Here is a 26,649-nt window from a genome sequence, read left to right as displayed (position 1 = left end):
ACAAAGAAAATGCACGATCAATAAAACTAAAATCCTAGAACTGGGACGTCGCCACAAACAGACCCAAAGACAGATGAAAGGGAAGGCTAACTGAAAATAAATATGCGTCTGTGCGCACTTAACTCTGATGGTGTCCGAAATCTCATCAGGATCGTCACAGGCCTCCCCACACCCTCCCCCCCCATCCCCCACCCGAGCGCACAGTTCGGACGCGGCTCTGGTGTTGTCAGGAAATGCACTCGCTCGCGCGCTGCTCGGCCTCACCGCACGTCCGTTCACTCCTGACCTCGTCACGCTGCAGCGAGCAAGCAGCGCTCGTTGTTCTCGCTTGGATAACTGCAGCTCTTCCTCCTCACAACCACCAGCAAGATGTACCAACACAGTCGCTCGTGACGGGGTCCAAATCAGAAGGGGCAAGAGCGGCAACAACGACCCTTCGCTATTGGTGCAAGAGCAAGAGAGAATAATGACCGTTCGCTATGTTTCCAGAACAACAAGGCACAAGAGGGGAAAATGTCGGTCAGAGCTTTCTTTTAACGTCCAGGCTCTGGCGTCATCTGAGGTGCTTCACCAATCAGCGAGTACCACCTCTTTGTAGTCCATCTCTGCTCCTATTAGCAAGTCCCATCTTACCCCGGGCTTGTGCCAATCAAATCCCGCCCAATCACGGCTCCCGGATCTTTGTGGCCTCACGAATCTTTCGTCCTGTGTGCTTCCAAAGTCGGGGTAATTAGCATAAGTGCTTCATGCATGATTTCCGGTGGCCTTTTAATTAGTGAGGTTAATGGGGAGTTGATTGCATAGCTTAGTTATGTGTCTATGGTGTGGTGCCAAAAGGGACCACACCATAGACAGTCCAGGAGGAGGCCATTAGCCTGTGTGCTTCCAAAGTCGGGTCCAGGCTCTGACGTCATCTGAGGTGCTTCACCAATCAGCAAGTACCACCACTTTGTAGTCCATCTCTGCTCCTGTTAGCAAGTCCCATCTTACCCCGGGCTTGTGCCAATCAAATCCCGCCCAATCACGGCTCGCCGGGGTGTGGCCTCACGGATCTTTCATCCTGTGTGCTTCCAAAGTCAGGGTAATTAGCATTAGTGCTTCATGCATGATTTCTGGTGGCCTTTTAATTAGTGAGCTTAATGGGGAGTCGATTGCATGGCTTGGTTATGTGTCTATGCCTATGGTGTGGTGCCAAAAGGGACATAGGAATAAAGTTCAGAGGTAAAGACATACAGGGGATAAATTACCCAAAATCCCTGAGCTCATTAACATACCCCACTCCTCCGATTGGGACGAAGATACACTTAATCCGAACACACGGAGCTGACTTATTTACATCAAGGTTTCTACACGACATTCGGAGCACCTACCTATCCATTCTACCTGCACGAAGGTATCCCTACCATGACAAATGTAACAATATGAACAGTATAGACAAAATAAGGCACGAGTTTTTCATAAGCTGGACAGTGACAGACCAGGGGCCATTGCCTGAGAGTAAAAAAACAGAGTTGGGATGGTCGTAATATAGGGGTCTTTCACTCAGAGAGTAGTAAATGCATGGCTTCCTGCAACAGTGGTGACAGCAGAAACAGTAGTTTGAAAATAGAGATAGGTATGTATAAGTATTGCAGATAGAGGCGTACTTCGATGTTGGCATGATTGCGTAAGCTAAATGGACCTAATGGCCTCCTCCTGGACTGAAGTTCCTTGTTAATCCTTGTAAGCTCAATTTTTGCAAATTACCTTTGAAAACTCAAGATTTGTGTCATCATGCAGTAACCAGTTTATTTTACGCATTTTGTAAAGAATCCTTTTGGAATAGGACGAGATTAAACGAGAACAGCACTCAGTCGAGAACATACCTCCACTTGGTTGGCCACATCAATCGATGGTGAAGAATCATTAAAAAAATTATACCAGCTGGATCCAGATCCAGATCTTCACAAAATCGAATCGAATCGTCCTTGTCAGACACCTAACCTCTCCACTAAGTTTCGTCCAAATCCGTCCACAACTTTTTGAGATATCCTGCTATGTATCGTTTTTGGCCCTATCTCCCAATGGTGAAGAATCACTTAAAAAATTATAGTAGCCGAATCCGGATCTTCACCAAATCGAATCATTTCGTCCTCGTGACATACACTACATCTCTGCCAAGTTTCGGCCGAATCCGTCCACAACTTTTTGAGATATTTTGTTCACAAACGGACAAACAAACAAACAAACAGACAGACAGACAGGGATGAAAACATAACCTCCATCCACCTTTGGTGGCCGAGGTAATTAAGGAAGCTTGTTGTTTAAAACAAGAATTAATCTATATAATAATAGCATAAGGACTCGACTTTGTTATCCCTTTTATGCCGCACCCAGTGACCCGATGCCCACGGCACTAATGGATTTACGATCTACGAACCGCGCTCTTTGTTTATCACATACAGCCATACTCGAAAAATCTGAATTAGCCGACGTTGGGGCCCAAAAGCATCCGATTAACTGCCGATACAACGCCATCTTACGACGCCATCGTATTGGCGTCTGCTGGGCGAAGGCGAAGCAAGCCGTCCGCTGATTGGACAGGCGAAGGCGAAAGCAAGCCGTCCACTGAGTGGACAATCCAGAGTATGCATTTGTGCCGGTGTCGGCGATCGTTGTTCATATACGCACTCTTCATTCTCATCTTTCTTCCTAACTCTTACTCGGACAAGCAAATCCCCTATGCCATCCATAATGGTACACTCTATCCATACACCACATCCTCCCTTCCGTGGATGTTCCACGGGTTTCGGCTAGTCTCTATGATTTCTCCATTCCTGTTTGTGTCACATATTTAAGTGTCCTGCCCCAATCACAAGGATCATTTGCAAGTGAATGAACAGAAATAATTTTTATGAACTATTATATTGGAAAATAAACTCGGGCCTCTATTTGCAGTGGTAAAAATGGCTTGGCATGGGTCACAGTGGAAAAGAGGATTTTAAAAATTTTTTATGAAGCACACGTTTGTGGTGTAGTAAAATGGATAGGTTACCATAGTTCTGAATGCACCTTTCTGTTAAATCGATTCATTTCTTTGATTCTTGTCTGTATTCTGTAAATATTTAAATCAAAATTGCTCCATTGCCTTTCTTCAATGAAAGTGAAAGCTTAGGTTCCAGATGAAGAATTTAATTATTATTCTGCATGTTTGATGATCTCAAAATGTAGAGTCAGTCATTTTCTACCATCATGGAAAATGGATAAAAATTCATGGAATCCGACCTGGAAATGGAAAACCGAATCTGACAAAGAAAAAAAAAACACTTGTAGTAAATTTCAGAAAAACAAGCCAAGATTAAGTCGAATTAAAAAATAAAATATTCACTAAACTGTCTCATTTTTGTGTGTGCAAGATTGTCTACAGACTTAATTCCCACGGCGTATTTACAAAAAGTAGTAAAACGAAATGCACTTTGCAATTCAATATACAGGAAAGAGCAATCGGAGATTGCAGACCCTGGCCAGGACGTGCTTATGTGGTGTATTTTGTGTGGTGTTTATTAGTGGCTGTTTGTGTGGTTTATTGATGACGTAGATTTATGTTCAATCCAATATGGCTGCCAAAACACGTCACCAATTACATCATCAATTTAATTCTCCCATATCATTTTTGTGTAGATCATGCTCAATAAATTTCAAACTGATCCAATCAAGTGTTCTACTTCTCTAATTATGGCGTCATAATTAAGGCACCGATGACATCATGAATATGTGTTGTCCCCCATGGGGAGTACTTGACAATGAGACGTTTCATTTTTAACTCAACTGGACTACCGTCCAGTTGAGTTCATCACATACTGAACCCTCTGGCGTCCGTCATCTGTCGTCGTCGTCGTTGTCGTCTGTTGTCCGTTAACTTTTCGACGTTAACACTCCAGCGTCCACAAGTATCAACCGATTCTGATCAAACTTGACATGCAGCATCCTTACCCCCAAGGACCAGATTGGTATTACATTTCAGCCCGATCCGTTGAAAAATGGCGGACTAAGGCGACCATTTTGTTTTTGGTCATGAAAACGACGTTAACACTCTTAGCGTTCACAAATATTAACCGATTTTGATCAAACTTAAAATGTTTAACCCTTACCACACAAGGTAGGTTGCCATTGCATTCCAACCCAATCCATCACAAAATGGCCGCCATAGGTCGCCATATTGTTTTCAGCTCCGAAACGACGTTAAGACTTTAACGTCCACAAATATTTATGGATTTTCATCAAACTTGGTGTGTGAAGTTGTCCAGTCAGTTCAGTTGAGTTCTGCTTCCCTGGAAGCTCTAGTTTTTCCATGGAGCGGTTTTGGAGATAGAGGTGCAAAGTTATTTTGGTTTTTCCAAGATGGCGCCCATACCATTTGATATATGCCGTCGTAATTATCAATAAAAATTCTACAGGAGGTGCACCTATGGTGAAAATGTATTTGCAATCGGACCAACGATTGCGGAGAAAAGCATACTCATTCTATGTGGACAAACAGACAAACAAACAAATGAAAAATCGGTCAGAGACCGAGGACTTGCCGGAATGTACTTTTTTATTGGCCATTTTGGACAAATATGGCGGCCGAACCATGTGACCGATGACGTCATCATTATTTGTTTTCTAAACGAATTTATTCCTTGATTATGCTCAAGAAATTTCATCTTGATCGGATGAAGTTTTGTACTTGTCGAATTATCAAATTATGACGTCATAATGGAGGCCTTTGGCCGATAGTTAAAAATTGGGCACAGTCTATTCCAGGGCAAGACAAATATGTGTGTAAAGTTTGGCGATTCTACGTGCAACGGTGTAGACGTAGTGCTGCGCACAGACAGACAGACAAACCAACCGATCAACATACTTGCCGGAATCTTTTCCGGCAAGTAACAAACGGACCCGAATGCAATACCCTTTCCTCTGGCGAGGGTAACAAGGGCACAGTATTCAATGTCTATACTGATGTTAAATGCATCCGATGCTTATACCATTTACAACCAGATCACAAACACAGTCAATACTCCGCTCATGCCAATCACAGTTGCTTCGGACAAGTGTCAATGTGAATCTCAATCTCCATTGCTGGCATTAAACACTGAATAAAATTCCACTTTACAGTATCTGGAGAGCCTGGTTAAAATGAAATTCGACTTTAAAGTTGCCCAATGTTTTTGAAGATTTTGTGAAAATATTCCCTGAAAATATGATCACCGGCGAAAACAAAATGTCGGACATCATGAAGATCTCAGTCAACGGAACATCTTCTCTTCTGGACTTGGTTATGACTAACTTCCCTGAAAATGTCTGCTGCTCTTCTTCTGCTCCGATCGGATCATCTGATCATGTCCTTGTTAAAGTGGACATCTCTCTGACCATCCTCAGGGAGCCTGCTCAGCGTCGACGAGTCTGGCATTTCACTCAGGCCAACTGGCACGGTCTTCAAGCAGCCATCAATCATCTGGACTGGTCTCCCATCTCTACCACCTCTGACATCAACTCATCCTGGGAATTCTTCCAAAGTAAATTGCTCTCTCTCATACACAGATTTATCCCATCTCGTCTTCAGTTGTCATACCCTTCCTCCCGTCCATGGTACACGGAATCTTGTGGTGAGGCTGTTGCCCAGAAACAACTTGCCTTCGTCTCCTGGAAAGCAAATCCAACGGAAGGAAATCTCATTTCCTTTCACAAAGCCCGAAACAAGTGTGTGTCCACCCTCAGGAGAGCCAGGAAACAATATCTCTCCGTTCTCAAGACCGAACTCTCTTATCTGTCTCCCTCTTCCAAATCCTGGTGGCGTCTGGTCAAATCCGTTTCTGGTGTTTGTTCCCCCTCCATCCCCTCCCTTACCTCAAATGGCTACACAGCTGACTCCGCACGTGAAAAAGCTGAATGCCTCAACTCTGTGTTTGCCTCTAAATCTTGTGTCCCAAACCCATCCCTCTCTGTACCCACCATACCCAGTCGTACCCTGCTGCTCCTGGACTCCGTGTCCTTTCCTCCTGACAAGGTGGAAAAGTTTCTGTCAACCCTCGACTCTGATTCTGCAACTGGACCCGACGGCATCAGCCCACGGGTCCTAAAATCCTGCTCTGCTGCTCTATCTCACCCTCTCTCTGTTCTCTTCACCCTCTCTTTTGCTCAAGGTCAACTGCCATCTGCTTGGAAATCAGCCAACATCACCGCTTTGCACAAAAAAGGTGCAAAAACAGATCCTAGCAACTACAGACCAATCAGCCTTCTCCCAATTATCAGCAAAGTCATGGAATCCATCATTGCTTCTGATATGAAATCTTTCCTCTTCTCCAATGGCTTGATCTCTGATCATCAATTTGGTTTCAGACCAGGTCACTCTACTCTGGACATGCTGCTTCTGCTGTCTCAACAATGGATGGAGGTCCTCAATGCCAAACAGGAAATTAGAGCTGTCTCCCTCGACATATCACGTGCCTTCGACACGGTCTGGCACCCCGCTCTGCTCACCAAACTCTCCTCCTTTGGTATCCATGGAAATCTCCACGCATGGCTGGCGGACTTCCTCTCTAGTCGTCGTCAACGTGTGGCCCTGAATGGGTTTCTCTCATCTCCTCTTCCTGTTCAGGCTGGAGTTCCCCAAGGCAGTGTTCTGGGCCCCGTGCTTTTTCTGGTCTTCATCAATGATCTCTCTGACTCTCTCGAAAATCCTCTCTATCTCTTTGCTGATGACTCCACTCTCTGCCGCTCCATTCCTCTTCCCTCAGATCGGCAGTCTGCTGCCTCCTCACTCTCTGAAGACCTGGACAAAATCACAGACTGGTCAAACAAGTGGAACATGTCTTTCAATCCTGACAAATCTCACACTCTTACTATGTCTCTCCGAAAAGATCGACTGGACAACCCTCCCATCTACTTTCTCAACAATCCTCTCCAAGAAGTTCTGTCGCTCAAGATTTTGGGTCTCACTATCTGCCATGATCTTTCTTGGGAAAACCACATTTCCAAGCTGGCCTCCAAAGCCAGTCGCCGACTGGGCATCCTGCGTCGTGCGAAGTCCTTCCTCGGCACACCTGAGCTCCTCACCACATACAAGGCTTTCATCCGCAGCTCAATGGAATACTGTTCTCCCCTATGGGCCGGTGCTCCTGCCTCACACCTAGCTCGGCTTCACGCTGTTGAAACCAAAGCTTTCAGAATTATTGGAATCTCCCGCGATGAAGCTATCTCTGAGGGCCTTTCACTCACTCACCGCAGGCAGGTAGGTGGTCTTTCTGTCTTCTACCGACTCCTCTCCGGCCTTGCACCCCCAGCTCTCTCTGTGCTCTGTCCCCCAAATATTCCTACAGGTCGCACAAGATCTGCCAGCAACCCTCTGATGGTTAAACTGCCGAAATCTCGGCTCTCCGCTCACCTTCACTCTTTCATTCCTCTTTTCTCCCGCCTCTGGAACAAACTCCCTCACTCCCTTCAATCCCACTCCTCCCTCCAGGTCTTTAAAACAGCTGTTCACCACCATCTCTTATCTTCCCCCATCCAAAACCTTGATCTTTTCTACCCCCGCTAATTCACCCCAGATCCACCTTGTTTGAAATTCCAACTTCTTTCCTGGAAGTCCTGGCAGTGTCCATATGTTTTATACCTCTCCCACTGCCCCCTTCCCACGCCCCCCCCCCCCCCCCAAAGCCCTCGCCCTCTCTCAGATCTCTCGATGTCTCCATGTCTCTCGGTCCCTGCTCTCAAATGTTGTGGTTGTGTCCTTCCCCCTCTCTCCCCATCTTGTCTACCGCTCCCTATGTTATATGTTTTATGTGTCGGTTTGTCTTTCTGTGTGTTCATGTGATTAATGTTCGCTCTTTCACGAGCCTCGATATTGTATACAAAAAAAAAAAAAAAATCACATGTGTAAGCGTGCAATTTGGAGAACCTATTTTATGGTGAGAAATTGTCGAAACACAGATGAGATTGCTAAAATAATGCTCAAAAACGTCAAAAGAAACATCTGAAACACAAAATGAAAGTCCTTAGCAAAAAATCTGTCGAAATTACAAGTACTTTGTCAATGAAAATAATTTCACCAATAAAACACGACGGTCTTCAACCACTTATATGAGAAAAGATCGAAATGTGCATGGTAAGTGATGGCAATCCCCCTGGGTATATTTATGTTCATATACATAATGCCATGTCTGCGTACGTCATTTGTTCGTGAACAAACATAGACATCTGTCTTTTTGGTCTTTCCTCTTTACCCACCTGCTGTTCATAATTTTATTTTCATATTATTAGTTCCCTTGTTTCCGTGTCACTCCTGTAGCAAAATATAATGCCCAAGAGCACCATGGAAGATTTGAGGAAAATTGATAATAATGCTTCATTTTCCATTGATAACGTGAAACAAAATTTATTTTCTGAAATGGAATTTAGGTTTTCTGGAAATAGAAAATTTCTGGCTCTAAAAATGTCAGGTTATTGTAGTGAGATCACTTTTTAACCTCTTTATTCTGACGAGGGCCACTGTTGTCATCCGTTTATTGGCAGGGTGACCACGCGGGTGGGTGGTGGATGGGACACAGCTCTCAGTACTATTGTGGACTCTGTACAGTGTACTGTGAAGGAATATTATGGTGCACCTTTGAAGATCTGATCCATTATCCACTAAACACCTGGATGTAAGACTCCAATGCCGTTGTTTCATATTGGACTAAATCTTGTCACTTTTCCAACAGCTTCTGATTATTGAGTTACAAGCATGGTTTGCTACGGCCAGAAATACAGCTTGCTTATTTTAACTTTTCTATTCGTTTTTGACCTTTTTATATCTATGGTATATTAGGATTTTTTTCTTCTGTGTGATAATGTGCAAACCAAACAAGTTCTGTGTTGTTATTCATTAAATGAATATATAGAAAATACATTTTCATTTTAACTTGTGCTCTGTAACAGTTATATTTTAACAGCATGCATAACTTATTTCACCTGCAGGGCCAGATTAAGATTTGTGGCGGCCCCAGGGAAGCAACATCTGGGGGCCCCTGGGCGAGCAACATCTGGGGGCCCCTGGGCGAGCAACATCTGGGGGCCCCTGGGCGAGCAACATCTGGGGGCCCCTGGACGAGCAACATCTGGGGGCCCTAAGGGCACGCAACATCTGGGGGCCCCAGGGCACGCAACATCTGGGGGCCCCAGGGCACGCAACATCCGGGGGCCCCAGTGCGAGCAACATCCGGGGGCCCCAGGGCGAGCAACATCCGGGGGCCCCAGGGCGAGCAACATCCGGGGGCCCCAGGGCGAGCAACATCCGGGGGCCGCCAGGGCGAGCAACATCTGGGGGCCGCCAGGGCAAGCAACATCTGGGGGCCGCCAGGCAGGGCAAGCAACATCTGGGGGCCGCCAGGGCAAGCAACATCTGGGGGCCGCCAGAGCAAGCAACATCTGGGGGGCCCAGAGCAAGCAACATCTGGGGGCCCCAGGGCAAGCAACATATGGGGGCCCCAGGGCAAGCAACATCTGGGGGCCCCAGGGCAAGCAACATCTGGGGGCCCCAGGGCAAGCAACATCTGGGGACCCCAGGGCAAGCAACATCTGGGGGCCCCAGGGCAAGCAACATCTGGGGGCCCCAGGGCAAGCAACATCTGGGGGCCCCAGGGCAAGCAACATCTGGGGGCCCCAGGGCAAGCAACATCTGGGGGCCCCAGGGCAAGCAACATCTGGGGGCCCCAGGGCAAGCAACATCTGGGGGCCCCATGGCAAGCAACATCTGGGGGCCACTGCCACTAAATCTTCATTGTCAAATTCCTTACTGGTGTTATTACATTACATGTCAACAAGCTTTGCATTTGTTTTCCCTACAGATGATATGAGCTTATTCGAAAAGCAAAACAAATGTCTCTTCACAAAGTTTAATGTAATATGAGTACCATGTATAGTATACAAAACACCACAGATACACTTAAACTCTTCACATATCACAGTATTTAAGAAAATCTTATTTCGTTTACAGTATTAATTAAACTCAAACAAAGCAGGCTTACATACTTTCTGAGAGGCAAATATTTCAAGTACATCTTTGAAATGCAGTTCATGCAGTATGCTCATTCAATACTCATTATTGCGAGTCATGGGAGACGACTTTGATTCGTTGTTGTTTTGAGTCTCTTCTTTATTGTCTTCATCTTGGCAAAGGACATGCCACCACTGCAGTTGGACACCATCAGCACCAAGTATATTCGAAGACCAATTTCAACATTTGGAAATGTTGCTTTTCAATCTTTCTCAACAAGAATTTTGTGCAACAGTTCCTTTGCATTTTGTCATTGTAGTCTTCTTTGTAAAGTTTCACAATGGCAGCAAAATGCACCAATTCATTACCAAGGTTGTGCTCTATGTCAGTCTCGTATATACAGTGCATTCAGAAAGTATTCAGACCCCTCACTTTTTTCACATTTTGTTATGTTGCAGCCTTATGCTGAAATCGTTTAAATTCATTTTTTCCCTCATCAATCTACACTCAATACCCCATGATGACAAAGAGGAAACAGGATTTTAGAAAGTTTTGCAAATTTATTAAAAAGAAAAAACTGAAGTATCACATTGACATAAGTATTCATACCCTTTGCTACGACACTTGAAATTTAGCTCAGGTGCCTCCCATTTCTCTTGATCATCTTTGAGATGTTTCTACACCTTGATTGGCGTCCACCTGTGGTAAATTCAATTGATTGGACATGATTTGGAAAGGCACACACCTGTCTATATAAGGTCTCACAGCTGACAATGCATATCAGAGCAAAAACCAAGCCATGGGGTCGAAGGAACAGCCTGCAGAGCTCACAGACAGGATTATGTCGAGGCACAGATCTGGGGAAGCCTACAAAAAATCTCTGCTGCATTGAAGGTTCCCAAGAGCACAGTGGCCTCCATAATTCTTAAATGGAAGAAGTTTGGAACAACCAGGACTCTTCCTAGAGCTGGCCGCCCGGCCAAACTGAGCAATCGGGGGAGAAGGGCCTTGGTAAGAGAGGTGACCAAGAACCCGATGGTCACTCTCGCTGAGCTCCAGAGATCCTGTGTGGAGATGGGAGAAACTTCCAGAAGGACAACCATCACTGCAACACTCACCGATCTGGGCTTTATGGCAGAGTGGCCAGACGGAAACCTCTCCTCGGTGAAAGACACATGAAAGCCCGCTTGGAGTTTGCAAAAAAGCACCTAAAGGACTCTCAGACTGTGAGAAACAAGATTCTGTGGTCTGATGAAACCAAGATTGAGCTGGTTTGCTTCCGTCTGGCCACTCTGCAATAAAGCCCAGATCGGTGGAGTGTTGCAGTGATGGTTGTCCTTCTGGAAGTTTCTCCCATCTCCACACGATTTTTTTTGTAGGCTTCCCCAGATCTGTGCCTCGACACAATCCTGTCTCTGAGCTCTGCAGGCAGTTCCTTCGACCTCATGGCTTGGTTTTTGCTCTGATATGAATTGTCAGCTGTGAGACCTTATATAGACAGGTGTGTGTCTTTCCAAATCATGTCCAATCAATTGAATTTACCACAGGTGGACTCCAATCAAAGTGTAGAAACATCTCAAAGATGATCAAGTGAAATGGAAGGCACCTGAGCTAAATTTCAAGTGTCATAGCAAAGGGTCTGAATACTTATGTCAATGTGATATTTCAGTTTTTTATTTTTAATAAATTTGCAAAACTTTCTAAAATCCTGTTTCCTCTTTGTCATCATGGGGTATTGAGTGTAGATTGATGAGGGAAAAAATGAATTTAAACGATTTCAGCATAAGGCTGCAACATAACAAAATGTGAAAAAAGTGAAGGGGTCTGAATACTTTCTGAATGCACTGTACTGACAAGACTGGCTGTGACTGAGCAGAGCTTGGAAGTATCCAAGTCTTCAAGCTGATCAAGGAATCCAAACTACACACAGACAATATCATAAGCAGCTATTGTCAGTTAAGGATCGAATAAACTGATCAACAACTGTAATGGAGCTTTCTGTGTGAAACTTCTTCCTGGGTATCATCCGGGCGACCTCTGCTTTACCATAACCCAGTGGGTTGAGATGCACATTTCGCAGGTGATGACGAACCTGAGCATACTCTGCTGTTTCAGACAATCTTTTACTCTGCTGTTTCGGACAATCTTTTCCCTGCATTGTCATATTCATCAAACTTCTCTCTCTTGGACTCCACAAATGTTTTCAGACTTCAGTGCCATTACTACAGAATTGAAAACCATTTTAGTGGTTCATACTGTGGTGTGTGGCTTGTTTCGTTGAATCTTTCCAAAATATAATTCCACAATGAAGTGTACAATTCCAATGCACCGATCTTCCCATTAAGACAGTTAGCTTCAATTTGAACCACATCCTTCTGCTCCTGGTCACTTGAGATTTAATCTAGTGCTTCTCTCATCTTTTCACATCCATGTACAATGGCTTTCGTTGCATCAGCTCGGCAAGACAGAGTTTCACTCAACCTGTTGGGCATATACAACCGTGTGTCTATCTGGAACGACTTTTCGTTCAGAACCCCACAACGTGTTGGAGATGCTGTGAAAAATGCATGAAGTTGTTGGACGAAATCAAAGCAGCGTATAGCTGCACAGTGTGTATTGTCCGCCTCTTTCCCAATGAAATTAAGAGAATGTCCACAACATGGTGCAAATATTGACAAGCTATTTTGTTCTCTTATGAGGGCTTCTATTCCTCGGTACTTGGTACTCATGTGTGCAGCATTTTCGTATGACTGCCCTTGACAGTCATTGATATCAATGTTGTCACAGGCCAAAAGCTCAAGAAGTGCATTAGCCATAGCAGCACCAATGTGACCACGATTGGACATGAATGTCAGAAACCTTTTATTTGGAGATGTGTACTCCATGTAGCATATTACCAAAGTCAATTGGTCAATACGCGCTGGACTCAACAGGGGTTGAATCCAGTGATGCTGAATAAAACTTTGCTTCCATTATTCTTGTAATTATCTGCTTCAAGATGTTTTCACCCATTATCCCAATTAGTTCTTCGCAAACTGTGGGTGACAGGTAATTTGTGCGACCACGTCCTTTACTTGCATTGAGCTTGATGTGAGCAGCGAGAAATGGGTCATACTCTGAAAGCAGTTCCAACATTCCAAGATCATTTCCATTCATTTGTGATCCAATCACTTCATCCGTACCTCGAAAAGGCAATCCACGTTCAGCAATCAATTTGATGGTACTCACAACACGCTTGAGAAGCTTATGCCAGTAGCCACACAATTCTGCTTTTTGTTTTTGCCAAATCCTGGTCAACTCCTCCAAGTACCTTCCCACACTTTGCCAGATGAATACCGATTCTAGATGAGAGTTTGACTTTTCATCTTCAGCCAACTGTTAATTTGCATGTTTCGAGTCACAAAATCCGTCACTGGATAATTTACCCTTCTCAGTGGCCACAAGTTTACAGATGTAGCACCAGACTTTGCTAGTTATCGGAGGGAAGCAAAGCCAGGAATGATTAACTGTCTCGATGTTCTGAGTTTGCCGATGAAACAAATTTCGTGAACATTTCCACACAAATTGTCCATCACCGTTTGTTTTGCAATTCGGTAGATCATTTCTTCACCCAAAAGGATATTATTTCCTGCATAGATGACTCTGGCTAGAAGCCATGATCGTTGTCAAATCTGAGGTTGAGATTCAGTTTCTTCTTGTCGATGGTCTTCAAGCCCTTCCTTAATTTGCTCGCTTTTATCTTCAACAATTTTTCGATAACAGGTGGAGATGATTGTCGCTGTGTCTGCTTGTGGTGATCATGATGGACTTGTTGATGTCATTGCTGCTACTGACAATGATGAAGTTACTTCAACAGACTGTATGTCTTATGCTCATGATGTAATCACTAATTTTTGAGACTTCAAATAGTTTCTTGTTGTTTCTTCTCACGTTCTTTTGCTAATTTCCGTTTCTCTGCACCACTTTCATACACACGTGGAGTTTTGTGTCAGTCACCCATATTTACTGGAAACAAGAGAAAGAAAATAATGTTTGCGACAGACCTTCAACTGGGATCAGAGTACAGGGGCAGAGGGAACATAATAATAAGACGAGTCATAAGCATTTCTGCATTGCTCTTGTTCATGACCGTATTTATGTATATTCTGTCGCATCGGCGGCGACTAATATCTGCCTCCGACGCCGGGAGTCAAACCTCCTGAGAAACCGCCGATGGTCTTATTTGTCCTGCGTTCAATCCAACGATGGTGGCCTTCAAAGGGTGCGAACATGTGAGGAAGACGCGTGGAGCTTAACTGGGTTATATGAATGAATGAATGTTTTAAGGCAATTTTCCCCCACTAGAGTGGGGGTTAGCCTTGCGGGCCCCATGACAATCATGGTTCCCTGTTTGAGGCAATGTTTTTATGGCCGGATGCCCTTCCTGACGCCAACCCTTAGTCACCTCTTATGATGTGCAGGGATACGGTGTACCTATTCTAAATCGGTGTGTACACCGGGATCATTCATCCCAGCAAGCTGGTACTCAATTTGCCGACCTCGGAAGGATGACAGGCTGAGTCAACACCCCTAGCGTTAATTCAGTGATCGACCGGGATTCAAACTCAGGATCCTAGGGTCCCAAGCCTGCACCCTAACCGCTAAGCCAACACCAGGCTTTCACCTTGTATACAGTATTTTATTAACAACTAGCTGAAAGCACCCGACGTTGCCCGGGTTCTTTTTGAATGCATTTACTACTATAATTCATCTTTTACTCGCGGCCATAGAAGATTGACTACTATAATTCAGCTCAGCCTTTAATTGTGAAATGGGCCCAGCCCGACCGAAGCGGCCTCGACCGGCCTCACCACCTAGCCTATAAACTCCCCGGGGCCCGTCCCGACATTTTTTGTATTAGAGGTTTCCTCCTATCTTTCACCGTTCAGGAGATTAGCGCGCGCAGACAAACAAACAAACAAACAAACAAAAACTTTCTTTTATATATATATAGATAGATGAGATGCTGCATATTTCATTGTTAACCCTTTGAGTACGGGATTTTTTTTGATAAAAATACCCCCGGTACAGGATTAATTTGGCATTTTGGTACGGGAATGCAACCACGTACTGACGATCTATTTATAGGTATAGTCGATGACGTGTAGTAACGTCATCCGTACACAAAACTTTTTCGCGGGTTGCGGCACTGGACGTCATCTGTACTCAAAGGGTTAATAAGGTTAGTTGTTTGCTCTGTCGTGTCGGCTTTTTATTCCAAGGTTTACCTTTTGGGAACTTCTTGTCTGCTCTTGCCAAGCTCAAAAGTCAAAAGGGGAAGAGAGAAAATGCCCACTCTGCTCCACCATATCAAAAGGGTCACACCCTCCTTCCGACCTGGGCGGAGCATCAAGCTGCTCACGGTCCGCCCTCTTTCAGCCAGTGGTGGAGCCAAGCACAGAGGCGTTGTTGTTGTTTCCTGACCAGACCTTTCTTTTTACAGGCCCTCATCCGGCCTCATCCGTGGGACGTTCACAAAAGGATCATACGCACTTTTATTAACCGAAGCCTTTACTATCTTCATTACAATCACTATCCTTTCTTCAGTGCATCAATGATCCCTCACAGCATCATATTTTTGTGCCCAGATTTGCCGAACCTGCTTTGTGTGGGGACCCGGGGCTAGCGCCCAGTTTGCCCCCATTTTAATCCGGCATTGTGTCCAAGCAAAATCGAAGTATACCAAATATAAAATGGCTTGATGTCAGAGTCAATTTTCCTCTTTTCTATTGCACTTTTCAAAGGAACGTTTCCATTGCGAACAATTTTAATGTTGCCCTCGTTTTTCCGTTAAAATTTTTGGCAGTTTGTGTCAGTCCAGTTATGCCTTATGGCCAAAAGGAAACGACTGTGAAACAAAGTGCAGTACACTGTACAGCAAGAGTGATCATGATCCTTTGATTCTGCACAAGTCAGAGTTAAAATCCCCAATTAATATCATTTTGGATGATTCCAGAATCGCAATATTCCAAATTCATTGTTTTTTAATAGAAAGTAGTTCAGGATGTGGAAATTATATAGTCCTTTGCACATATGATATGCCACTAAGACTATGCCATAATTGTGTGCATTTTCTCAAATGATGTAAACATATTATTTAATAGGCCAGTTTGGCTAGCAGGATAGCCTTGAGGTACACACACTCACCTTGAGCTGTCGACCCTGCGCTCAAATCTTGGCCCAGTTATGAACTCTCAGCCTGTTGTTTCGCAGGCACAGTGAGGCAACTGTGTGTGTGCCACTAACCTGCCTGCAGCCATGTTCTGCATACAAACAATGACAGGCCAGCTTCGGCTGATGTGGTTTAGGCTATTCAAACCAACTTTTGAAGCTCTTTCTTTGAAGAAAGGTGTTTAGTTAGCCACAGGTATCGTACAAAGCATAGCATCACAGCTTTGTGCATTAATATGATTGCGCAAACTTGCACAGGCTTTAAGGGCCTCTTCTTGCATTGAACTTGCTTCTTAACCCTTGTAAATATTTTTCCTCTTGTGAATAATGTTGATTGTATGTCATGTCGGTTGTTTACATTAATTGTGTGCTTGAAATGAGGAAAGCTTCCTATAAAGTCTATTTTTGTTTCACAAAATAAGTTTTATAAACGATTCTCATCCCTTGTGAATGACATCTGTTGTTATTTAAGCTATGAATTAAAGTCGACAAAAAAAATAAATATCTGATCTGATGAATTTTCATATAAAAAATCGAGTTTGTTTTTTATTGTTTTTTTTAACAGCACGTTTTGGTATGTTTGTTTTTAAACAGTTTATTTGCAAACACATTATATCAGCACTTTAGCCACCTGATAACCATCAGATGTGCCAAGACACTGATGCTATGTTCGTGGAGTCAAACTGTTTGGCTTGTTGGGTCATTGTGTGGAGTAAGTCTATTCATCAGAAGCGACTGAGACGGAGTTGTTGAGGTCATTGACTGACAAGGCCAGGGAGGTACATAGTGGCCTGCAAAAGTATTCACCCATCTGCAAAGTTTTCACATTATGATGCCTCCTGACCTTACTTCATGTTTTCAAATCAAACTTAAAATATAGTCTTTCAAAACTACTCCAAAGTGATAAAGCTTAAAAGAAATACAGATAAAATGTGAGTAAGTTAGATTAACAGAGAAAATCAGATGATTCACAGTTGCACAAAGTTTTCAAACCCTTTGCCCAATGAACCCTAAATCACTTTCTGAGCAAATTATTCGTTTTAAAGGTTACAGAATAAGTGTAATAGGTTTCACCTGGATGTAATCAGTGGTTTAACTTAAAATGAAGCTCCCCACTTATCTAAGGACTTTTAAGGTGCAATTCATTTGGTCAACCAACAAGGCAAACGTGAAGATCAAGGAGATTTCCAAAGAAGACAGATGTAAAGTGGTGGAGAAGCACCATTCAGGAGAATTTAAAGAAGATTTCAAAGTTGCTCATTATCCCTTTGAGTACGGTGAAATCCATTATTAAGAAGTGGAAGACGTATTATCCCACCCAGACTCTACTCAGATCAGGTCGCCCATCCAAACTCAGTGTCTGGGCAAGCAGGAAACTGGTTTGGGGTACCAATGTAAATCCAACAAGGATTTTGAAAGATCTGCGAGGCTCTATGTTTGAGATGGGGTTTGAGATGAGAAGAAAGAAGCTATTACTGAAAAAGGAGATCTCGCGAGATCTTGCAGGTGATGGCACGGTTTTTCGAAGTTGTACACGTTCTCCACGTTTTCAAAGTTACGTAATTGTTCACAATTGTATTTTTGGCGAAACTGTATTTATCTTTCATTGTGTGTACCTATAGTGTGTCCTCAGGAAGATTCTCGGTGTTAATCTTTCATAAATTAATCGTTTGTTTGCCGCGGCGCATGTGCGGCCTTGTAGCCTCAGGCTTCCCCGGTCCCCCATCGAAGTTTGTTCACTTAAGTTTCTTCCTTTGCTGTTTTTGCTTGGGTCATAGATTTTTCCCTTCTCCCCCGAACTTCCCCAAACATCTACTCTTTGTCTAACGTTTTAAACCCACAAATTCCCACAAAAGGAGAACATAAGTGTGACATGTTGGGTGATTTGATCTGTTTTTAGATTTTTTAAAAAGATTTGATCTGCATTAGGGTTTACGCATCTTTTGAATTGTAATAGAGTGTATGTTTTGGACAACACTCAAGATATTTAACTGCTTATTTTCCCAGATACCTGGCACACTAGGAAGATTGATATTGGGCTAACAGAGGCAACAATGTTATTCCTAAGTCCGCATGTGCCTACTGGTTATCAACAGGCATTACAACTGCAAGGTGTGGAATATCACTCTGTGTTGCAGGTTTTTCCCTCAACAAGGGGCCAAAGCTGAAGGCCGCAGCCTGATTTATATAGGTACTACCAATGCAGTTTTCTAGGACAATGAAGTACAATGAACAGGCTGCCATTGCTCTCTCAATGGGGTCAGGATTTGAGTCTGCATTTATAACATTACAGTATAGAAGCTGAGCTTGCCAAGCCAAGCCAAATCCCAAAAAGATTACCATTCGCTCGCAAAGTGAAAAGCAGGGTTAAACGATCGGGTGCATATGTGTGGCGTGCGTGTCTGCATTTTAAAAATTCATTTTCTCGTCAACTGTTAGTCTGATTGACACGAAATTTTACTTAAGGAGCGCCTCTGTCTGTAGCATTTTTTATTCAAAATTACGACCACGTGTTATGGACGCCTTCTTAGAAAATGGTTACACCTCTATATCTCTGAAACCGCTCCATGGAAAAAATTGCTGCATGGTGCATTGTCAAGTACTCCCCATAGGGAATAAGATATGTTAATGATCATGTCACCGGTACCTTAATTATGACGTCATAATTTGATAAGTACAACGCTTGATCTGATCAGTATGATTTTTTTTTCTCTGCAACTGTTGGTCTGATGGACATGGAATTTTCACCAAAGGAGCACCTCCTATAGAATATTTTAATGATAATTATGACGTCATAGGTCGCATGGTTTAGGCGCCATCTTGGAAAAACTGAAAAACGTTGCACTTCTTTATCTCTGAAACCGCTCCTTGGAAAAAAATTGAAACGTGGCTCATTGTAAGGAACTTTGCATGGGGGATAAGTGATGTTAACAATAACGGCATTGGTGCCTTAATTATGACATCATAATTCGACAGGGACAATGCTTAGTCTAATCAGTTTGAAATTTCTTGAGTGTGATGTACGCAACAATTATATTAGAGAATATAAATTTATGTCATTGCTCATGTGGACTGGCAGCCATATTGGATCAAAGAAAAAAAAACCCTTCAAAAACAGAAGAGTTGGCTCGCATCAAGTTCACTGTGCGGGGTAAGTATTCTATTAATACCATCGAGTTAAAAACAAGCATTTGATAGAATATTTCGAGAAAGCTTCCAGAACTTTCATATACTATGAGGCAGTTTTACCCGATGATGGTTTTAACCATAAGACAGCATGTTATACTTCACAAACATTCTGTTCTATTCACTCTATAATTTGCCCGAGGTCATCTTTCATCGACATCTTTCATCGACATCTTTCATCGACATCTTTCATCGTCAACCATCCTTGCTTCCCAAGGTAAGGCAGATATTAAGCGAGCCCAAGGTGTATGACGTGAGCAAAAACCACTTCCGCTTCACTGCGAAATTCATTGTTGGATTCTTTTGTTTAAACCTCCGCTTAAAATGAGTGACATTAAATATTTTGAAAATTTCGAATTATTCTCACTCAAATATCAACATCGCTGTAATGCGTATTGTTAAGTTGTTTAAACCTCCATACAAGAAGAAGATGATCTGTAATACCGGATACCATCGAGTGGTGCTATACAATACACATTTACATGGAGAGAATCTGGGTCTCCCACCACCTTGAACCCCCTCCTCCAGATATGCTACCATGACAGAAACCATATTTGGGGTACCCTTTGGGAACATGAAAAATTTATTCCAGTCGTTTTTTAAGTTTTTGAAGCAGATATATAATCAAAAGAAATATAAAGGGTGGCCCAAAGATCACAAAGAGTGGCCCGTAGTGATTTTAATTTATACAAAGAAAAATCAAAATCCTATCTCAAAATCAAATAATCAGAATAATCAAATCAAAAACAAATCAAATTATAATCAAATAATAATAAATAAAATAAAATAAAGTAATATAATCAATAATAATAATTAATAAATAATAAGAATAAGAATAAAATAAATAATATAAACTAAAAATAAAATAAATAAATAATCAAAATTATTCAGAATCATAAGAGGTGCGACTTTTGGGCCAACCTGTATAAACAAATATACAAATTCACTTTTATAGTACAGATTACAATATTTAAAACGAATTTGACAATCTGAACAGCATTTGGTTGAATCGTCAGCACTTTAAAGTTGTCAGTTTATTAACTGCCAAGCTAAGCCAGCTTATTAACTGGCAATGAGAAATTCCATTCAGCTTTTTCTTTTTTTTAAAGTCCTTAGCCGTTATTTGCTATTTTTATGGTGCTAATGGTTAATGTGTAAGTGTGACATCTGCCATATTACCCAAAATGTTACGTTTGTTGACTATAAAGCACTTTATAAGACGCGTACTCTTTCGATGAAATGGAAAGTAATTTCTCCTTTAATCACACATTAAACTGTAATATTTAATGTTGAATTTGACTTGGACACAGGTAGACGAGATTTAATTTAATTTAATTTAATTTAGTCGAGTTTAATTCTGACATGTTTAATTTTTACATTTATATCTGTTTTTAATTACAAGGCTCGACAAGGCCTCACAAGGCCTATACTAGTCAATAACGTTCTTAAATATGTTAATATACCAGAGTATCCTTGACTTACATTATTAAAAGGGAACCATCAGACCGACGTTAATGTTACGATGTGATTGGCGATGCAATAAAATGTCGAAATTATCGATTTTAGATTTTTTGGTCTTTAACGCTGTGATTGATTGGGGAAAAAATTCCCGATATCGCAATCAAATTTCAATGTCACCACGATGTAGAGGGGACGTTAGAGAATAACGAGTGGTCGCATGAACTTGTATGACATAAAACAAGCATTCCGAATATTGCGCTGCAATACATGTCCCCTACCGGCAGTCTGTCGTCCAGAAAACTGTTGGGGAAATTACCAAGGGTTATTTACCCACAGGTTCTGAATCGTTCCCAATCGCTAATTACCTCAGGATGGGCTCACCTGTGATTCGCACTCGGAACTTCGATTTATACACCTTGCAGACAGGTCAGCAGAAGCACGACAAAAAAAGTTGTTGATAAAGAACCTTTCGAGTCGCTAAATATCAGTAATTTATTATCTTTTCCTGGTCCCCAATCAATGATCGATGTGTATATATATTGTTACAGACACGACTTTGATGTTAAGGTGGGCCGAGCGGAATGGCCGTCGTGTCCGCACAAATTACCCGATTATACTCGACGTTGACGGAGCCGCGCTACGCTGGATCAATAAAGGAAAAAGAAGACACCCGGCTGGATTATAATGACAGACACCAATGTTTCGATTCTCAATTATATTCGTACGGAAAAGGTTAGATTACAGGGGCTAGAGGTAAAGCACAGAAAAGATGGGCACTTAGACACAGGCTTATCTTAACCCCGGACAGACGACAGGTAAACGGGACAACGGCTGACTCACACGGGGATTGATGGCAAGGAAAGGCAAGTAGCGATGGCTCAAGGTGCACTCTTGGCTCAAGGCAGGGTACAGTCCGGTCCAAAGATGCGGGGAGGTCACAGCGCTCGGGGGTAACGTTCTTTCTCAGGCGGGGCGCATCTCTCTCAGCGCTCGCAGGTCCTTCTTTCTCTTCAGCTGGGGGCGCATCTCACGTCACATCCGGCGCGGGGCCGCGTATATCCGGCGGGGAGTGACACGCCCTCGGCTCGTTAGCTCCGCCTCGTGGAATCGGCACGTTGCTTCTCATTGGGTGCGTGCGGGGGGGTTACCGGCTCCGCCCTTGACGAGGAGCTGACAAGGAGCCCCTTTGTGGTAACCCCGTGGAGCGCATGGTCTGGAGCGCGTTGTCTGGAGCGCATTGTCGATGGCGGCTAACCGAGCCGGTGGGAGGACGCACACTCCCCCCCGCGCAGCGCCGTGCCCCTCTGTTGTTGTAGACGGGGGAAGAAGATGGGAGGAGGTATGGGAAAGGTCCTAAACTCACTACTGGTGCCATATAATCACATTCTGGTGCAACGAAGAGTCATAATTAATGGAAACTTGGCCTTAACTGACATAGACTAAGAATAACTAGCAAGATGTCCGAAAGTTGTCTACGTGTGGTGCGGTGGACCTGGGCACGACATTTAATGGGGGAATAAGGGGAAGGTCGGCTCTACTGATTGTTGTTTACAGACAATGGGACTAGGGAATGGGGGATTGGGGATAGTTGGGGAGTATTGGGGAAAATAGGGGAATATTTACAAGCGGATATGGAGGCCAAATTCCATATTTGCAACATTGCACCCTTCTCTACCCTCGGGGCGTCCCGACCCGATAAATTTTTACCTACTTTAGTGTGGCACGCAATGTAGTTCCCTCTACTATTAACTCTACCCTGAGTGCGACAGTTTTACAGATATTCACAAATGAGTAAATATGTCCCCCTGCGACGTTGCACCCTTCTCCTCACAGAAACACACCCACAGGATAACCGAATCCGGAAAGAATTCGCAAACTAAACATACAGCCGGTAGGGAGCATTATTTACACGACTACGCTGCTATTTACACTACGATCCAGGACCTGTTTTTGGAGGAACACATGCAGATGTTATGCATAGAGAGAGCGCGCTTGCCAGCATCGATACACCAACCCACGAGTGCTCTGTGGCCGACGGCCTTTAATAACGTGCAGAGCACCCTTTCCCAGCATCAAAAGCACCACCCCACCACACAGTCAGCACCATCCGGTGCAGTCACCATTGTTCATGGGAATAAAAATAAATTCGACAACCCCTAACCCTGCAGGTGTCTCTTGCTCTTCGTGTGGCCTTCAGTGGTGTTAACTATTAGTGGTTCACCTGTATGGCATAGGTGCCACGTTGACCCATAGGTCCATCCCCGGGTGGTGCTTGGCCGCAAACGAACTGCGGTCCATTGTGGGTGGCCACAAACATTGCGGTCCATATGGTGTATCGATCCCGGCAGCAAACAGCGAAAGTGCAGGCCCACAACTGCGCAGCCAGCACCTCTCTCTCCTCTCTCTCTACCCCAAAGCCAGATCCTCGGAGGTGGGAGACAAAAGAAGCAGACAAGTGAGTAAGGTGGTAAGGGCGCAAAAGTGCACGCAATGTAAGGTGATGCACACTGGGGGCACATGGGAACCAGGTGAGACAGGTACGTTCCTATCGTACGCCCCCCCCCCCACCAGGTAACCTACATGGCCCCTCCCTTACCCCTTACTGTATCCACAAAACACAACACTACCCATAAACATCTACTTTACAAATCAACAAACATCCCTACTGTCTTCCCCGTTCCTCCCATAAACCAAATTCGTCTTCTCTCCCTCCTAACCAATCAAATTTGCCATTTTCAACTCTCATCAAAATTTGCCATCTCCAACTGCACATCAAAATTTGCCATTACCAATTCATCATCAGTCCCTCCTAGGGAGGGAGAGATGGAATCACCCCAATGTCTCATCCACGTCGTGATGCGTCTCACAAATCCACAGCAATCTCATTTCCTGCAACAAAACAAAGAAAACACAGGTGTGGAGTCATCATCATCACCACAGGTAAGTGGCTGCGTATGGTGCGACAGGTTCATCAATCCTAACTATTTCCTAAATGACTTTAACAACTTTACACTACCCGGGGTCTTTCTCCGGCCAAACCATTGGCCCTCTTACACTATGGGTTCTAAAAACCAATTCCCATTGGCCAAACTGTGGTGCGCTTCAATTTGGGGTCTCACTCCCCCGATTCATCTCCCGGTGCCCTAGCACAATTTCTGGGCTGCGGCGTGTACCTCTCCCAGTGGGTCTACCCACCTGCACACCTCCACCACTGCAGTTGCCTCCGAGCTTACCTGCTCCTTGCCCTAACCTAACTACCTGGGGAAGGCCCTCTGGCACTCTCCCCACTCGGTGCCCTCTCTGGCACTGGGCTACCCGGGTCCGTCCTCCGGATCCTCGGGCCCCATCCACAACTCTACCGGCTCCCAGAGCCCACCTGCGGCCTCACCTGGCCGACATCCTCACAGTGGTGGAGTGCCCAACCAACTACACGCACTAACAGGCTACACGCCCAGCCATTTCCACAACACTAATGCACCCATCCACAACACCATTCTGCAACCGCACCACAAATGCCAATATCCAACCACAATTTACCTGTACCCTCTACCTAACACTTACACTACCCGCCCCGGGTATCCGTGATGGGGGTCCACTCTTCCCCCATTCACACCTTCGCACCATGCACACCACTCCGTACCACTTACTCCAACTCTCTCCACACACCTGTACTTGCACACCTGTGCTCTCACACCTGGTGCCACCTGCACCCTTCTCTCCCCAAGCGCATTCGCGCTGACCCACAACACTCACTACTCATACACTGCTCCACACACCTGTCCAGTTGCACACCTGTGCAATCACACCTGTTCAATTCTCACACACACAGCATCATCTCAGCTAACTACTCCCTTCTGAAACTTGCGCTTCCCAGTCGTCCCTTTAAACTATTGCGCTCCCACGTCATTATCATCCATACTAATCTACCTGCGTCCCCACTACAGGTATCAGTCACTAACTAAACTTAACGTTACCTACTGTCATCTTCTAGGGCCCTATTGATATAACCTAACCCACCCGGGCTAGTTTTCACTGCCATACACCCCATAAACTATTGCGCATTTGCCCCACATGGGAAGGGTGGCAGGGATGCCACCCTCACCCACTGGGCCTACCGCTCCTCAATCCCCCAGTCCTCTGGCACTAATAAGCCCCCCTTATTCAGAGGTACTGGGTCCCGCCTCGGCATCTAAAGCCGAGGCAATCCACGGGGGCGCCTGCTCGCCGGTGTAAGGTCTTATCCGGTCGGCGTGGACGATCCGAGGGAGGGCTCGTGGCCCCATTTTGATCTTAAAGACCACGTCACAGATTTGCGACAGGACGACTCCTGGGCCTTGCCAGGGGGAGGTGAGTTTTGGGCACCTTCCCTTCCGCCTCCGGGGATTAAAGAACCAAATCTTCATCCCCGGAGCGTATTGACTCCCCTGGCTCCGGTCGTCGTACCTGCGCTTCATCTTTTCCCCCGCCAGATGGAGTTGGCGGCGGGCGAAGGCATGGACTAGCTCCATGCCTTCCTCTAGGTGACGTGCGTACCCCTCCCTCGGCGGGTTAACCACTGTGTCTGGCACGGGACCGCATAGCAAGTCGGCGGGAGCCCGTAACTCCCGCCCATACATAAGCAACGCTGGACTGCATGCGGTGGCCCCGTGCTGGCTGGTTCGGTAGGCCATAAGCAAATAAGGGAGATGTTCGTCCCAGTCATCCTGACGGGTGGTGGTGAACAGTGCCAGTTGTTGGATTAGAGTTCGGTTGAATCTTTCCACCATCCCGTCAGATTGAGGTCTTAAAGGCGTTGTCCTGGTTTTCCGAATTGACAGGAGACTGCACACATCTTTTAGCAATTTGCTCTCAAAATTTCGTCCCTGGTCGGTGTGCAACTCCTGTGGAATCCCATGCCGGCACACAAATCCTTCCACGAAGGCCTGCGCTACCACCCCTGCTTCTTGGTTGGGGAGGGCGTAGGCCTCCGGCCACTTGGTGAAGTAGTCCATCACAACGAGGATGTACTTATTACCTAGGCGGGTGCGGGGTAGCGGTCCTAGAATATCCATAGCCACCCGCTCCAGGGGGGCCCCCACCTGATGTAATTGAAGGGGGGCCCTCATCCTCCGTGCTGGTCCCTTTTTGGCAGAACAGGCGTCGCATCTCCGACACCAGTCCTGTATGTCGCGCCCCATATTCACCCAATAGAACCTCCGGCGGACCCGAGATATTGTCTTTGTCCTGCCCAAATGGCCGCCGGAGCGGGTACCATGCACCTGTTGCAATATGACGTTCTTGAATTTGTCAGGGACTATCACCAGCCAGGAAGTTCTATCAGAGGGAACCTCCACCCACTTGCGATACAAGATGTTGCCTTTCAATTCCAGGGTCTGCCACTGAGCCCAATATGCCTTTGTCTGCGCCCCGAGGGGGGTGACCTCTTCCCCCTTTGGTCTTTGCCCCAATTTGACCCAATTGAACACTGGCCCCAGGACAGGATCCTCCTGCTGGGCCGTGCTCCAGGCCAAAGTTCCGAATTCCTCATCTGCGGTTAGTGGCAAAATTGGCCCTCTCACCCGGGTTGCCCGGACGACGAGAATCGGGGCGGAATCGCCCAATTGCTCCCTCTCCTCGTGTCTCGCACAAAATTTACAGTTTTCCCCCAGACAAGGACGCCGAGAGAGTGCGTCCGCATTACCATGGGCCTTCCCGGCCCTATGGGCCACATCAAAATCGTACTGTTGCAACTTTTCCAACCACCTTGCAATTTGGCCCTCCGGTTCCTTGAACCGAAGGAGCCATTGCAAGGAGGA

The 26,649-nt window shown here is 44.9% G+C and overlaps 1 protein-coding gene and 1 long non-coding RNA gene across 8 annotated transcripts in view; one reads left to right on the top strand and one right to left on the bottom strand.

Annotated features, from left to right (window-relative positions):
• The window catches only part of REV1 (REV1 DNA directed polymerase), an 83,967-nt gene extending 74,855 nt beyond the window's left edge, over nucleotides 1-9,112 (top strand). For 3 of the 5 annotated variants that reach the window (XM_068113868.2, XM_068113866.2, XM_068113864.2), the window contains one exon: nucleotides 8,536-8,927. In XM_068113868.2, the coding sequence (XP_067969969.2) occupies nucleotides 8,536-8,641 (106 nt within the window). In that variant the 3' untranslated portion in view covers nucleotides 8,642-8,927. Of the gene's footprint in view, nucleotides 1-8,535; nucleotides 8,928-8,979 lie in introns of those variants that run through there. The other 2 variants (XM_068113865.2, XM_068113867.2) reach the window with 2 other exon arrangements.
• The window catches only part of LOC137425429 (uncharacterized), a 61,078-nt gene that overhangs the window by 1,456 nt on the left and 32,973 nt on the right, over nucleotides 1-26,649 (bottom strand). The window lies entirely within an intron of this gene.

The sequence above is a fragment of the Myxine glutinosa genome, chromosome 4 (genome assembly GCF_964187855.1).
Source record: "Myxine glutinosa chromosome 4, kmMyxGlut1.1, whole genome shotgun sequence".
Taxonomy (NCBI): Eukaryota; Metazoa; Chordata; class Myxini; order Myxiniformes; family Myxinidae; genus Myxine; species Myxine glutinosa.
The sequence above is the reverse complement of the archived record's forward strand: the minus strand, read 5'-3'. Positions and strand labels throughout refer to the sequence as shown.